Below are 16353 nucleotides of genomic sequence, written 5' to 3' on the forward strand. Positions count from 1 at the left end.
ATCTTTTAATCCTACATTCTATACTTGAGTGCCTTCTGCTTCAAACTTCCTGGAGTCGGAGTGTCATGCAGGAGGCACGTAAATACAGAATGTAAGATACACAGAATACTTCATGGCTTGCAGTGCCACAATAGGTTTATACTTGTTTTGTTTTTTACAATTATCGAAAAGCTCATAATTTCCATATTTAAAAAATCAACTCTTGTAAACCTGGTGAACACAGCAAGCTATTTAGTATTCTCTATGTATCAAATGGCGGTCTCCTCACGTACGTGGGATAAATCTCGCTTCACTGTAGCTCAACTGATTAAACGAGACTTACAAAGGGACGGAGCTTCGCTGTAGCTCAACTGATTGAACGAGACTTACAAAGGGACGGAGCTTCATTGCAGCTCAACTGATTGAACGAGACTTACAAAGGGACGGAGCTTCACTGTAGCTCAACTGATTGAACGAGACTTACACAGGGACTGTAGCTCAACTGATTGAACGAGACTTACAAAGGGACGGAGCTTCACTGCAGCTCAACTGATTGAAGTTAGACTTACAAAGGGACGGAGCTTCACTGTAGCTCAACTGATTGAACGAGACTTACAAAGGGACGGAGCTTCTCTGTAGCTCAACTGATTGAACGAGACTTACAAAGGGACGGAGCTTCACTGTAGCTCAACTGATTGAACGAGACTTACAAAGGGACGGAGCTTCGCTGTAGCTCAACTGATTGAACGAGACTTACAAAGGGACGGAGCTTTGCTGTAGCTCAACTGATTGAACGAGACTTACAAAGGGACGGAGCTTCTCTGTAGCTCAACTGATTGAACGAGACTTACAAAGGGACGGAGCTTCACTGTAGCTCAACTGATTAAACGAGACTTACAAAGGGACGGAGCTTCGCTGTAGCTCAACTGATTGAACGAGACTTACAAAGGGACGGAGCTTCATTGCAGCTCAACTGATTGAACGAGACTTACAAAGGGACGGAGCTTCACTGTAGCTCAACTGATTGAACGAGACTTACAAAGGGACGGAGCTTTACTGTAGCTCAACTGATTGAACCAGACTTACAAAGGGATGAACAGTTGAATCGGCACCCTGTCCTTCACATTGGAAGAAATCAAAGAACGCGTGTTGATCATTCGTCAAAGTGTATCGCGAAGTGCAGGAGAGTAAAACCATCCTGACAATATATCCTTTATTGGTACCGCTATTTCAAACGAAGACAAAGCAACTCTTAAACCTGGGTCAGACTTGTACCTGAAAAAGGCGAGGTCCGCAAAACACTGTGGGCAGAACTATCCGCGAAGCAGATCTGACACTCCGGTACGGTACATGCACTGACCACATTGCTGCACTTTGTTCCCAGGAAGCTACACTTTGTTCCCAGGAAGCTACACTTTGTTCCCAGGAAGCTACACTTTGTTCCGAGGAAGCTACACTTTGTTGCCAGGAAGCTACACTTTGTTCCCAGGAAGCTACACTTTGTTCCCAGGAAGCTACACTTTGTTCCCAGAAGCTACACTTTGTTCCCAGGAAGCTACACTTTGTTCCCAGGAAGCTACACTTTGTTCCCAGAAAGCTACACTTTGTTCCCTGGCAGCTACACTTTGTTCCCAGGAAGCTACACTTTGTTCCCAGGAAGCTACACTTTGTTCCGAGGAAGCTACACTTTGTTGCCAGGAAGCAACACTTTGTTCCCAGGAAGCTACAATTTGTTCCCAGGAAGCTACACTTTGTTCCCAGGAAGCTACACTTTGTTCCCAGGAAGCTACACTTTGTTCCCAGAAGCTACACTTTGTTCCCAGGAAGCTACACTTTGTTCCCAGGAAGCTACACTTTGTTCCCAGGAAGCTACACTTTGTTCCCAGGAAGCTACCCTTTGTTCCCAAGAAGCTACACTTTGTTCCCAGGAAGCTACACTTTGTTCCCAGAAGCTACACTTTGTTCCCAGAAGCTACACTTTGTTCCCAGAAGCTACACTTTGTTCCCTGGCAGCTACACTTTGTTCCCTAGAAGCTACACTTTGTTACCAGAAAGCTACACTTTGTTCACAGAAGCTACACTTTGTTCCCAGACAGCTACATTTTGTTCCCAGAAGCTACACTTTGTTCACAGAAGCTACACTTTGTTCCGAAGAAGCTACACTTTGTTCCGAAAAAGCTACACTTTGTTCCCAAAAGTTACACTTTGTTCCCTGGCAGCTACACTTTGTTCCCAGAAGCTACACTTTGTTCCCGTGGCAGGAGAAATCTGAACAGCTCACCATGGCAGGACCGGGAAGCAGTCAGCAGACCAACAGCAGCAACTGGCGGCAGATCGTGACGTCACTCTACCCTGACGCTCTCACACGTACCTACTGTGTGCCCCCCGTCAATTTTAACAAGGTACCCTACGCCAGGGGCACTGTACACGGTACCGGTCACTCTGCGCTTGTGTTACACCCGCCATCTGGTGCCGCCCCTGTCCACAATGTTCCCCTGGTCAGTCCGCGACCAGTCCTGCCATCTCGGTACAGCCTGTTGACCCAAGAGCCCGACCCACAAGCCATACCTGACAATGTGCAGGAGAGCGACCTCCGGGATGACTTTGCCCAGAACCACGTGATGGTCAACCTGCAAGAACTTGGCAACAGTCGTCACGAGGTCATGTTTATCCTGTCTCAGCTCAGTTTCGGCAACTACCTCAACCAGCCTGCCCACGCCGCGGCCGCTGCACAGCTCCCACGACCATCACAGCTCGACACAAAGAAAACCAAATACTCGCATGGTGAGGCCGACTTTGTGTTGATCAACCGCCATCACGGCATTTTGATCGGAGAGCTCAAGTCTGTGGGGAGGTACCAGGTAGATGTGAACAACCCACAACCTCCGGCCGATGCTGACGTGGCCAAGAGGGTGATTAAGGCGGTCAAGCAGCTGGACAGGTCGCAGATAGTAGTGAGATACCTTGTGAGTGACGTGGCACCTGGCCTGACTGTGAGGAAAACTCTCTTCCTGCCTTACGTCAGATCTGAGCAACTCGAGCGGGTCTTGGATAACGATCCACAGTTGGAACAGGTATTTTATAAGAGAGAGAGAGAGAGAGAGAGAGAGAGAGAGAGAGAGAGAGAGAGAGAGAGAGAGAGAGAGAGAGAGAGAGAGAGAGAGAGAGACCGAGAGAGAGAGACCGAGAGAGAGAGAGAGAGAGACCGAGACCGAGACAGAAACAGAGAGAGACAGAAACAGAGAGAGACAGATACACAAACAGAGAATGGGAAAGAGAGAGAAAAAGAGAGAGAGAGAGAGAGATAAAGAGAGAGAGAACGAGAGACAGAGAGAAAGACATAGAGAGAGACACACGGACAGAGATAGAGAGACAGAGAATGCGAAAAAGAGAGAGAGAGAGAGAGAGAGAGAGATCTAGCATTCAGGGGATGCTCTTATCACATTGACAGTTTCTATGTTGCAGGCGGTGTGTCGGAGCCTAGGTGCAGGCTCAGCAGCGGAGGCCTCACAGCTGTGCTGTTGCTCTGACCAACTGTCCCAGCCTGCATCGTACTGGGACGTGACACCCGCCGTGTTATCACAGCTGAGCACCTGGTGGCAACACAGAATGGCCTGTACTGTGTACACTCTGCTCACTGATGACAAGTATCTGGACATCGTGGCCAGGTGAAAAAAGTCATTGCATTGTGTTTATTTTGCATCAGTTTTGGGATAAAAAATAATTGTTGTTCGTGTTTATCTGCACTCGACAACTCTGTTTCTGGCAGCCGGATTGGATTGGATTGGATTGGATTGGATTGGATTGAATTGAATTGAATTGAATTGATTCCACTCCTTTCAATTCAATTCAATTCAATTCAATTCAATTTAATGTAATTTAATTAAATTAAATTAAATTATTCGAGAGTGACAGAATAAGCAATGTAAACATGCTTTTGTTTCTTCCGGTCCGCGTCCATTGAGGGGTAACTCAATATGAGGAATAAACAGAAGCTCAAGTTACCTACATTACACCGTCCAGGGCCGGACCAGGGGGGGGGGGGGGGGGGGGGGGGGGGGTTCCAGGGGTTCCGGAACCCCACCCCTGGAAAAAGCATGTACCTTGCTTTGACTTTTACTAGTTTTAGCACCAAAACAATGCTGCTCTTAACCCTCAAAACAAGGCCCAGAATGCACCAGATTGCACAGATTTTAACCGTTTTAAACCTAGTTCGCGCGCCTGCTTTGCAGGCGCGCGCTTGTGGCTTCGCCACTTCGCTGATTTGCCCCCCCAAAAAAGGAGGAACCCCCCCCCCCCCCTTACAACTCATTTGGTCCGCCCCTGCCGTCGGCATCCGTCAGTCTCGTGGAGCAATGGATCTGCGCCTGTGAGGATTGTTCAGTTGGCCCTGTAACAGCTGGAACGGCTGTGTAGACCTATGCGTGGGTGGCAGTTTCTACTGCAGCGACCACACTTGTGAACAGAGTCGAAGGGTGTTCATTCACCGCTGTTCTTTTCTTTGGCTCAGAGCCTTTTCACTTCCGAGGCTAGTTGGAGCTTCTCTTCTTCCTTGGCTAGGCCTCTTTCCAGCGGGCTCGGTCTTAGGCAAGGTCTTCCCAACTGTTAATGTACAGTACGACTGACACAATTTTAGCAATCAATATGACATTTCAATTCAAGATTCATTATGATTCATAAGCAATGACAGAAGATTATAACAAATAGCTATTAATTTGTTTAAACAAAAAATTCTCAGCCCGTTATGTTATCGTTATAAAAGCGAGAGAGAGAGAGAGAGAGAGAGAGAGAGAGAGAGAGAGAGAGAGAGAGAGAGAGAGAGAGAGAGAGAGAGAGAGAGAGAGAGAGAGAGAGAGAGAGAGAGAGAGAGGATACGAATACGAAAGTTTATTCAGTTTTAGACCAGAGCCCCTTCTGAAGGGTATGCGTCCTTGACACGCACCCCCCCAGAGAGAGAGAGAGAGATAGGGAGAGAGAGAGAGAGAGAGAGAGAGAGAGAGAGAGAGAGAGAGAGAGAGAGAGAGAGTTTTCACAATCATCACCACACAAATAACAAACATAGAAACAAACGAACACTTTCCTCGACATCCAGGGGCGGACGAGGGGGGAGGGGGGGGGGTGCACAGGGTGCAGGTGCACCCCCCTCCAGCAAAAAAAAATAAAAAATCAAGTCTTTAGTGATTTTAAATGGAAATTGTGAATTTGGAAAGCTGATTCTATGACCATTTCTAAGTTCAAATGGCACCAGATGGCACCATTTTGCTTCTTTGGGCAAACATTTTTTTTCGGGGGGGCATGCCCCCGGACCCCCCTAGCAAATTCGGGCGCTTCGCGCCCATCACATTCACTTTCGATTCAAAGTGCAACCCCCCTTACAAAGCAACTGATCCGCCCCTGACATCCGACACCTTTGCTGTGAGTCAGGTTCAAAAACCAAAATTTTCTTTTTAAAATTCACTTACTTTGTGACTTGTATCACCACTACATATTGAGCTTTAAGTACAGCAGACACGCCCATCTGTGTTGCAGGTTTGTGGGACCGGCCACCACGGTGTCCGTCCACTGCTACAACGGTGTCCGTGTGGAGGTGCGGACTGCAGGACAGGCGGTGGCGGAACTGGGGCGGAGGCTGGCACTTCTGGTTCTGACCTTGCAACAACTTGACCTCATGAATAGAAACCCGCGACTGGTCTGCTTGACAGGTCCCCCTGGCACTGGTTAGTAACATACATGTTTCATCATCATCATCATCATCATCATCATCATCATCATCATCATCATCATCATCATCATCATCATCATCATCATCATCATCATCATCATCATCATCATCATCATCATCATCATCATCAATATTCTTGTGTTTTTGTGTGTGTGTGTGTGTGTGTGTGTGTGTGTGTGTGTGTGTGTGTGTGTGTGTGTGTTTTTTTGTGTGTGTGTGTTGTTGCATTTTCAATATGTTTTTATTATCTACCTCACAACATGTGTACACATTGTATTTTTGACCTCCTAAACTGGACATAAGTTTCAGACTGTACAACAATTCTTTCGAATTAATTTTAAATATTCATGTGTATGTGCATAAGAAAATGTGTCTGCAGCATGTAATGATATAAACACACATTATATACATGTCATGTACATTGATCTGGATCTCCCTTAACCTTCGCCCGACCGGGTTATCGACAACACACCGAAGACATCGTGGGGCCGTGCGGACCCTTGCTTGTCAAAGAAGGAAAAAAATGCATAACCTTCCGTAGACCCGTGCTTTCCAAAGAAGCAAAAACGTGCATCCCCTTCCGTAGACGCCGTGGTTAAATTTCCGCGAGAAGTAATTACATTAAATTATTAATTTAATTATTACCGTGCGGACTAAAGCTTCTCAAAAAATTAAAAACGTGCATACCCTTCTGTAGACGTCGTGGGGCCGTGTGGACCCACATTGTTATGTATCAATGTCGCTCCACGCAACTTGCTTATCAACTCCAACATCAAACAGATGGTATAAAATGATGTTTAGAGCCAATACCTGAAGGTTTGTGACTTCTCTCCCTAGTTTTTATGCAAGTTCCTTCTTTGACAAACATGGGTCCGCACGGCCCCACGATGTCTTCTGTGTGTAGTCTAAATTTGACCTTTGGTTTTTTTTTAATTACTTCTCGCTGAAATTTAATGATCTTTTAGGACATAAGAGCTTTTTAGGTGCTTGATGCATTCTTAAAATCTCACCCTTTTGAGTCCACACGGACCCACGACCACCGCGAAGGTTAATCAAAAGGGATCCATTCCAGCACAACAATCAGTAGTATTTCTTTCTCTTTTTTCCTTTTCTTAATTCTTTTTTTTAATTTAAAAATCCTTTACCTTTATTTATTTTGTTGTTGTTTATGTTTGGCGAGACGCTGTAATGTGCCCTCTTAATGAGTGAAAAACATAAAATTATATGGACAGACTTGGTGGCTCTAATTGTCACTGTACTGTACATGAGACTGGAAAAACTGATTGTTTACTTGTACTGCATTGTTACAGAGTTGTGTCACACACCTCCCCCCCCCACCCACCTGTACTGCATTGTCACAAACCTGGGTCACACCCGCCCACCTGTACTACATTGTTACATAGTTGCGCCACACCCACCCACAACTGATCATCTGTACAACATTGTGACAAAGTTGTGTTACACCCCCCACCTGTACTCCATTGTGACAACGTTGTGTTACAATCTGTACTGCATAGTTACAGAGTTGTGTCACACATCCCCCCTCCCCACCTGTACAGCATTGACACAAAGTTGTCTCCCCCCCCCACCTGTACTGCATTGTTACAGAGTTGTGTCACACACAATCCCACCTGTACTGCATTGTTACAGAGTTGTGTCACCCCTCCACCCCCCCCCCCCCCCTGTACTGCATTGTTACACAAGTTGTGTCACACCCACCCACCTGTCCTGCATTGTCACAAGGATGTGTCACACCCCCCCACCTGTACTGCATTGTTACAGAGTTGTGTCACTCCCCCGCCTGTACAGCATTGTTACATAGTTGTGTCACACACACACCCCACCTGTACTGCATTGTTACAAGTTGTGTCACCCCCCCCCCCCCCGCCTGTACAGCATTGTTACGGAATTATGTCACACCCCCCCCCCCCCCCCCACCTGTACTGCATTGTTAGAGAGTTGTATTTCCCCCCCCCCCCCCCCCCCACACCTGTACTGCATTGTTACAGAGTTGTATTCCCCCCCCCCCCCACCTGTACTGCATTGTTACAGAGTTGTATTATCCCCCCCCCCTGTACTGCATTGTTACAGAGTTGTGTCACCCCCACCCCCACTGTACTGTATTGTTACAGAGTTGTGTCACCCCCACCCCCACTGTACTGTATTGTTACAGAGTTGTGTCACCCCCACCCCCACTGTACTGTATTGTTACAGAGTTGTGTCACACCCACCCCCACTGTACTGTATTGTTACAGAGTTGTGTCACACCCCCCCCCCCCCCCCCCCGCCTGTACAGCATTGTTACGGAATTATGTCACACCCCCCCCCCCCCACCTGTACTGCATTGTTAGAGAGTTGTATTCCCCCCCCCCCCACACCTGTACTGCATTGTTACAGAGTTGTATTATCCCCCCCCCCTGTACTGCATTGTTACAGAGTTGTGTCACTCCCACCCCCCTGTACTGCATTGTTACAGAGCTATGTCACTCCCACCCACCTGTACTGCATTGTTACAGAGCTATGTCACTCCCACCCCCCTGTACTGCATTGTTACAGAGCTATGTCACTCCCACCCCCCTGTACTGCATTGTTACAGAGCTATGTCACTCCCACCCCCCTGTACTGCATTGTTACAGAGTTGTGTCACTCCCACCCACCTGTACTGCATTGTTACAGAGTTGTGTCACTCCCACCCACCTGTACTGCATTGTTACAGAGTTGTGTCACTCCCACCCACCTGTACTGCATTGTTACAGAGTTGTGTCACCCCCCCCCCCCCCCCCGCCTGTACAGCATTGTTACGGAGTTGTGTCACACCCACCCACCCTGTACTGCATTGTTACAGAGTTTTGTCACACCCACCCCCCTGTGCTGCATTGTTACATAGTTGTGTCACACCCACCCCCCCCCCCCCGTACTGCATTGTTACAGAGTTGTGGCACACCCACCCACCCCTGTACTTCATCGTTACAGAGTTGTGTCACCTCCCCCCCCCCCCCCCCATTTGTCAATCAATCAATCACTCAATCAATATGAGGCTTATATCGTGCGTATTCCGTGGGTACAGTTCTAAGCGCAGAAATTTATATTTTTTTTTTTCTTTTGCAATTTATATCGCGCACATATTTAAGGCGCAGGGATTTATTTATGCCGTGTGAGATGGAATTTGTTTACACAATACATCATGCATTCACATCGGCCAGCAGATCGCAGCCATTTCGGCGCATATCCTACTTTTCACGGCCTATTATTCCAAATCATACGGGTATTTTGGTGGACATTTTTATCTATGCCAATACAATGTTGCCAGGAAAGACCCTTTTGTCAATCGTGGGATCTTTAACGTGCATACCCCAATGTAGTGTAGACGAAGGGACCTCGGTTTTTCGTCTCATCCAAAAGACTAGCACTTGAACCCACCACCTAGGTTAGGAAATGGGGGAGAAAAATGCTAACGCCCTTACCTGTACTGCATTGTTACAGAGTTGTGTCACCCCCTCCCCTCCCCCCCCCCCACCTGTACTGCATTGTCGCAAAGTTGTTTCACACCCACCCACCTGTACTGCATTGTCACAAAGTTGTGTCACACCCGCCCACCTGTACTGCATTGTCACAAAGTTGAGTCACCTCCCCCACCTTCATCTGTACTGCATTGTCACGAAGTTGTGTCAACCTGTACTACATTGTCACACAGTTGTGTCACACTCGCCCACATGTACTGTATTGTCACAAAGTTGTGTCACACCCGCCCACCTGTACTACATCGTCACAAAATTGTGTCACACCCACCCACCTGTTCTGCATTGTTACAGAGTTTTGTCACTCCGATCCCCCCCCCCCCCCCCCCCCCTTCGTGTACTGCATTGACACAAAGTTGTGTCGCACCCGCCTACCTGTTCTGCATTGACACAAAGTTGTGTCGCACCCGCCCACCTGTTCTGCATTGACACAAAGTTGTGTCGCACCCGCCTACCTGTTCTGCATTGACACAAAGTTGTGTCGCACCCGCCCACCTGTTCTGCATTGACACAAAGTTGTGTCGCACCCGCCTACCTGTTCTGCATTGACACAAAGTTGTGTCGCACCCGCCCACCTGTTCTGCATTGACACAAAGTTGTGTCGCACCCGCCTACCTGTTCTGCATTGACACAAAGTTGTGTCGCACCCGCCCACCTGTGCTGCATTGTTACATAGTTGTGTCACACCCGCCTACCTGTTCTGCATTGTCACAAAGTTGTACAATTTGGGTTGTTGAACTTGAGACTTGTTCAAGTGTTTTGCAGTAGGAGGAAGCTTGTTTTGTGTGATAGCAGTTTTAATGGTCTGGGCAATGAGTTTTTTTGGCTGACAGAAGTGTTGGTTCCGTTAGGGATTGATAAGCAGTAGTGTTGTGGAGCTGCCGATTGGCTTCTTGGATGTACATGCCGCGGTCCCAAACCACAACAGCACCTCCTTTATCTGCTGGTTTTATGATGATGTCAGATCTTTGTTGTAAGGACTTGAGGGCGACAAGTTCTGATTCAGAGAGGTTGCTTTGTTTGATGGGTTTGGGTTTAAGAGCTTTGATGTCTGCCTGACATTGTGAAATGTACAGTTCAACATGGGCAGACTTGCCACATGGTGGAAGGTTGCGGCTGCCTGGTTGGAAGAGTTGAATGAAGATGTCCTGTGATGTAGGAGGTCTAGGGACTGAACCTAACACAGCCATCCATCTGAGAGTACGGAAAAAACGCTCACAGTCAAGGAGTGTTTTGTACTTGCTTGTGGTTTTGGTTAAAGGAACAAACTTGAGTCCTTTGGACAGGACTGAGCGTTCATCCTCTGATAAAGTAAGTGTATCTGGGATACAAACTACGCGCGGGTTGGGATCCACGTTAGCAGAGTGAACAGACGCAGACGATGAATGGGGGGATGAAGGCTGTTGGGCAGCGGCAGGTGTAGTGTCTTTGAGTGCACACAGTTTTTTAGTCTTAGTGTTTTTGCAGTTGTTGAAAGTCATCTGGTTGTGCGTGTGAACAATCTGGTTGTGCGTGTGAACAATCTGGTTGTGCGTGTGAACAATCTGTTTCACAACATGAACAGTGGGAGGAGGAAAGAAAGTGACCAGCTGTCGCTGAAGGGTGCATAGTTTGACCTAGAGACCACGTCATTTACGATCAAGCGCTTTGATCTGAGCAGAGATAAGGTGTTGACTGGCAGCTGCCAGGCAGCGGTTAGTGTCATTCAGCAGGAACGAGTCAGAGCGATCAGCCGGAGAGTGAGTCAAACGAAACCCCTTGGGGATAAGTTTAGCTCGCTGACAGTCTCTCAGAAAAGTGAGATGACTGGAAGTCGTTGTTTTGCCATTTATATAGCGCTTCTCCACAGCTCGAAGCGCTTTACAAGTTCAATGTACAAGTTCAATCAAAAACACAACACAATGTATACAACTAATACAATTTGTCTCAGATGAAAAGGAAAATACTCATCAAAGAGAACATATACATGCTTGCATCAAAATACAAAGAATTACACTTTTTCGCAGCGCAGCACAGTGCACATTCAAAAAACACGCAAACAAACACATACAACAGACACACACACACACACACACACACACACACACACACGCACACATACATGTATATATATATACACACACACACACACACATATATCTATATATATATATATATGTATATATATATATATATATATACACACACACACAAGCACACACACACACACACACACACACACACACACACACACAAACACACACACACACACACACAAATACACACACCAGGTCAGTTAAATACTCATAGAGAATAATGATTGGGACAGAGCTAATCGGCGACGAAATGTTGTTTGAAGAGGTGTGTCTTGAGGTTGGTTTTAAGGAGGGGAGCGACTGACTGTTTCGAACATTGTAGGGCAGTTCATTCCAGATGATGAAACCAAAGTGGGAAAAAACTGCGGAAGCCATGTTGCTTACGTTTGTACCGGACAACTTTGAAGCGCCAAGTATCTTGAGACGAGCGTGTTGTGCGAGAGGGGGAGTACACTTGTAGGAGTTGGTAGAGGTAGAAAAGGGGAGTACACTTGTAGGAGTTGGGAGAGGTAGAGACGGGGAGTGCACTTGTAGGAGTTGGGAGAGGTAGAGAGGGGGAGTACACTTGTAGGAGTTGGGAGAGGTAGAGAGGGGGAGTACATTTGTAGGAGTGGGGAGAGGTAGAGAGGGGGCGTACACTTGTAGGAGTTGGGAGAGGGGTAGTACACTTGTAGGAGTTGGGAGAAGTAGAGAGTGGGAGTACACTTGTAGGAGTTGGGAGAGGTAGAGAGGGGGAGTACACTTGTAGGAGTTGGGAGAGGTAGAGAGGGGGAGTACACTTGTAGGAGTTGGGAGAGGTAGAGAGGGGAGTACACTTGTAGGAGTTGGGAGAGGTAGAGAGGGGGAGTACACTTGTAGGAGTTGGGAGAGGTAGAGAGGGGGAGTACACTTGTAGGAGTTGGGAGAGGTAGAGAGGGGGAGTACACTTGTAGGAGTTGGGAGAGGTAGAGAGGGGGAGTACACTTATAGGAGTTGGGAGAGGTAGAGAGGGGGGGTACACTTGTAGGAGTTGGGAGAGGTAGAGAGGGGGAGTACACTTGTAGGAGTTGGGAGAGGTAGAGAGGGGGAGTACACTTGTAGGAGTTGGGAGAGGTAGATAGGGGGAGTACACTTGTAGGAGTTGGGAGAGGTAGAGAGGGCCAGTACACTTGTAGGAGTTGGGAGAGGTAGAAAGGGGGAGTACACTTGTAGGAGTTGGGAGAGGTAGAGAGGGAGAGTACACTTGTAGGAGTTGGGAGAGGTAGAAAGGGGGAGTACACTTGTAGGAGTTGGGAGAGGTAGATAGGGGGAGTACACTTGTAGGAGTTGGGAGAGGTAGATAGGTGGAGTACACTTGTAGGAGTTGAGAGAGGTAGAGAGGGGGAGTACACTTGTAGGAGTTGGGAGAGGTAGAGAGGGGGAGTACACTTGTAGGAGTTGGGAGAGGTAGAGAGGGGGAGTACACTTATAGGAGTTGGGAGAGGTAGAGAGGGGGGGGTACACTTGTAGGAGTTGGGAGAGGTAGAGAGGGGGAGTACACTTGTAGGAGTTGGGAGAGGTAGAGAGGGGGAGTACACTTGTAGGAGTTGGGAGAGGTAGAGAGGGGGAGTACACTTGTAGGAGTTGGGAGAGGTAGAGAGGGAGAGTACACTTGTAGGAGTTGGGAGAGGTAGAGAGGGGCAGTACACTTGTAGGAGTTGGGAGAGGTAGATAGGGGGAGTACACTTGTAGGAGTTGGGAGAGGTAGATAGGTGGAGTACACTTGTAGGAGTTGAGAGAGGTAGAGAGGGGGAGTACACTTGTAGGAGTTGGGAGAGGTAGAGAAGGGCAGAGTTTGTAATCACTTTGAACAGAGACAGCAGATTTTGTATTTGATCCCTTGAGCCACAGGCAGCCAATGCAAACTAAACAGAAGCGGTGTGCAGTGTTGTGTACGACCCGCTTTACAGACGAGACGAGCTGCAGTGTTGTGTACGACCCGCTTTACAGACGAGACGAGCTGCAGTGTTGTGTACGACCCGCTTTACAGACGAGACGTGCTGCAGTGTTGTGTACGACCCGCTTTACAGACGAGACGAGCTGCAGTGTTGTGTACGACCCGCTTCACAGACGAGACGAGCTGCAGAGTTGTGTACGACACACTTCACAGACGAGACGAGCTGCAGTGTTGTGTACGACACGCTTCACAGACTAGACGAGCTGCAGTGTTGTGTACGACCCGCTTCACAGACGAGACGAGCTGCAGAGTTGTGTACGACACGCTTCACAGACGAGACGAGCTGCAGAGTTGTGTACGACATGCTTCACAGACGAGACGAGCTGCAGTGTTGTGTACGACACGCTTCACAGACTAGACGAGCTGCAGTGTTGTGTACGACCCGCTTTACAGACGAGACGAGCTGCAGTGTTGTGTACGACCCGCTTTACAGACGAGACGTGCTGCAGAGTTGTGTACGACCCGCTTTACAGACGAGACGAGCTGCAGTGTTGTGTACGACCCGCTTTACAGACGAGACGTGCTGCAGAGTTCTGGAGAGTTTGTAGGGGTTAAATGGTTCAAACTGGGACACCAGAAAGGAGGGAATTACAATAGTCTATTCTTGAGAGGATGCAGGATGTCACTAGAACTGTGTTTGCTTCTTCTGTGAGGAAGTGGCCTATAGACGCGATTCGCTTCAGTTCAAAGTAGCCTGCTTGGCAGACTGTAATGACATGTTGTTTCATGGTGAGGTGTGCGTCGAGGGTAAAGCCGAGATCTTTTACCTTTTTGGAGAAGGATATTTCAGAAGTACCAAGTGGAAACGTGTCGGGGATTACATTGTCTCTGTCAAGAGAAGGGGTAGAGAAGCGGATGGCTTCCGTCTTGTCATCGTTCAGTTTGAGCTTATTTGCGTTCATCCAGACTTTAACATCTTTTGTGCACTCTTGAAGGGACAAAACAAGGCTGTCTGATTCTGTCGGGCAGGTTGACTTACACAGTTGAGTGTCGTCCGCGAACATTTCATGCTCGACAGAGTGACTGTGAATACGGTGCGAAAGTGGAGTGGTGTACATGATAAAAAGTACAGGTCCCAAGACAGAGCCTTGTGGGACACCAAACTCCAGGAGGGTTGTGGGAGACTTATGATCTTTGACTGACACAAACTGCTTTCGTTCAAAAATGTAGGACCTGAACCAGGATAAAGCGATTCCGGAGATGCCAAAAGATGACTGGAGCCGAGACAAGAGAATGTCATGGTCTACCGTGTCAAGCTGCGGAAAGATCGAGGAGCAGGAGCACTGAGATCATGTCTTGGTCTAACGCTGTGAGGATATCGTTCACAATGCGCAGGAGGGCTGTTTCCGTGCCATGTCCAGGACGATACGCTGACTGATGGGCACTGAGGAGGTTGTCAGTTTCTAAGTGGCCGAGAAGTTGCTGAAGAACAAATGTTTCAAGTAATTTTTAAAGGAAAGGAAGGTTTGAAATCGGACGGTAGTTCTTCAACAGGTTGGGATCCAGGGAAGGTTTCTTTAATAAGGGTTTGACGACTGCAGTTTTGAATTCTGGTGGTACCGTTCCGGTGCTGAGGGAATCGTTCATTATCTTTGTGATCGTTGGAAGGAGAACATCGAGATGATCGTACAGCAGGTGGGTGGGGAGGGGGTCTACCTCGCACGATTTGGGTGCAGTTTTCCTGAGGATTTCAAGGACTGTTTTTTCAGAGACAGGGGTGAAAGCTTCGAGAGTAGTGCCTACGAAAGACTTATTTGGTTTAGGTACAGGAACAGATTCAGAAAAAGAGTCCCTTATCGAACTTCTTGAAAGAAGTCAGAGAATCTTGCTGGGAGTGTGTTTTGGTCGAGATTGGGTAGGGACGGGCACTGGGTCTTACCAAGCAGTGAGTTAAGGTTCCTGAAAAATTGTTTGGGGTCACTGCAGGTTTGCACTTTAGCTGAGTAATATGACGTTTTTGCGCGGTCGACATGATCCGTAACATTTTGTTTGGCGAGTTCATAGATTTGTTTATGAACTACAAGCCCAGACCTTTTCCATTGCCGTTCCGCCCGGCGACGTTCCTACTTAAGCGGTTGCAGCTCCTCGGCCACAGTGCTATATACCAGGGCGTCGTCTTCCTCTATGACACTGTTTTCAGGGTGGTGGGAGCGTGGGTATCGAGAATTGCTCCTAGTTTGACGTTCAGTTCAGAAACGGATGTCTCCGGTGAGACTGCGTTGGCAATGTCTTGCTTGAGAGCAACAGAGTCGATCTTTGATAAACATCGCATTGGCACAACATCGGATTTAGAGGCAGGCGTGGGGATGTTCAAATGGCATACCACAGCTGTGTGGTCCGATGACAACCCATGGTGCAGTTTACAGGAACGAAGAATTTCGTCCTTCCTGTGGAACACTAGGTCCAATATATGTCCTTTTCTGTGTGTCGGTTTGGTGACTGCCTGGGAGAGACTGAAGATTTCTGCAGTCTCTCGAAGTTTGCTGGCGCTGGGGTCGTTTGTGACGTCGAGATGAAAGTTAAAATCACCCAGGACAATCAAGTTGCCAGAGAGACTATCAGAGTGTTCGATGAAGTCGGGAAATTGTTCGAAGAATGCTTTTTCAGTGAATTTGTTCTTTTTGCTTGGTGGTGGACGGTAAACACAGAACAAGTGTTTGTTGTTGCTGTTTAACGTAAGCGACAGCTGTGACACTTCACACGTACTGTGCAGGACAGGGAAAGACGTGACAAGAGACACATGATCTTAAAGAGAGTTCCTCGCAACGAAGGCGATACCTCCACCTCTGCTGTTGGTAGCGCGGGCCACGTTTCGACAGGGAACATGATGTCAATCTCGTTATCGATCATGAATGATGTAATTTCTGAGCGCTTATTTAATGATCCTATAGATTGTGCGTTAAAAAGACAGATCTTTAGCGACCTCGGGTCGTTACAGGGGAGTGTAGGGGAGTGTAGGAATGGCAATGAGATGGCCTAGCCGTGGACACGGTGCTGTGGGCTTTGGGAGAGCCAGGGGAGTGTAGGGATGGCAATGAGATGGCCTAGCCGTGGACACGGTGCTGTGGGCTTTGGGAGAGCCAG

General features: G+C 47.9%; 1 protein-coding gene across 1 annotated transcript in view; it reads left to right on the plus strand.

The window, feature by feature from the left end:
• The first annotated feature begins 1678 nt into the window (after nt 1–1678).
• LOC138977893 (uncharacterized) overlaps nt 1679–16353 on the plus strand; it is a 46475-nt gene continuing 31800 nt past the window's right edge. Inside the window, exons 1-3 of the mRNA XM_070350501.1 lie at nt 1679–3053; nt 3445–3647; nt 5509–5696. Coding sequence (XP_070206602.1) covers nt 2262–3053; nt 3445–3647; nt 5509–5696 — 1183 coding nt within the window. The 5' untranslated portion in view covers nt 1679–2261. The remainder of the gene's footprint in view (nt 3054–3444; nt 3648–5508; nt 5697–16353) is intronic.

The sequence above is a fragment of the Littorina saxatilis genome, linkage group LG10, assembly GCF_037325665.1.
Source record: "Littorina saxatilis isolate snail1 linkage group LG10, US_GU_Lsax_2.0, whole genome shotgun sequence".
Classification (NCBI taxonomy): domain Eukaryota; kingdom Metazoa; phylum Mollusca; class Gastropoda; order Littorinimorpha; family Littorinidae; genus Littorina; species Littorina saxatilis.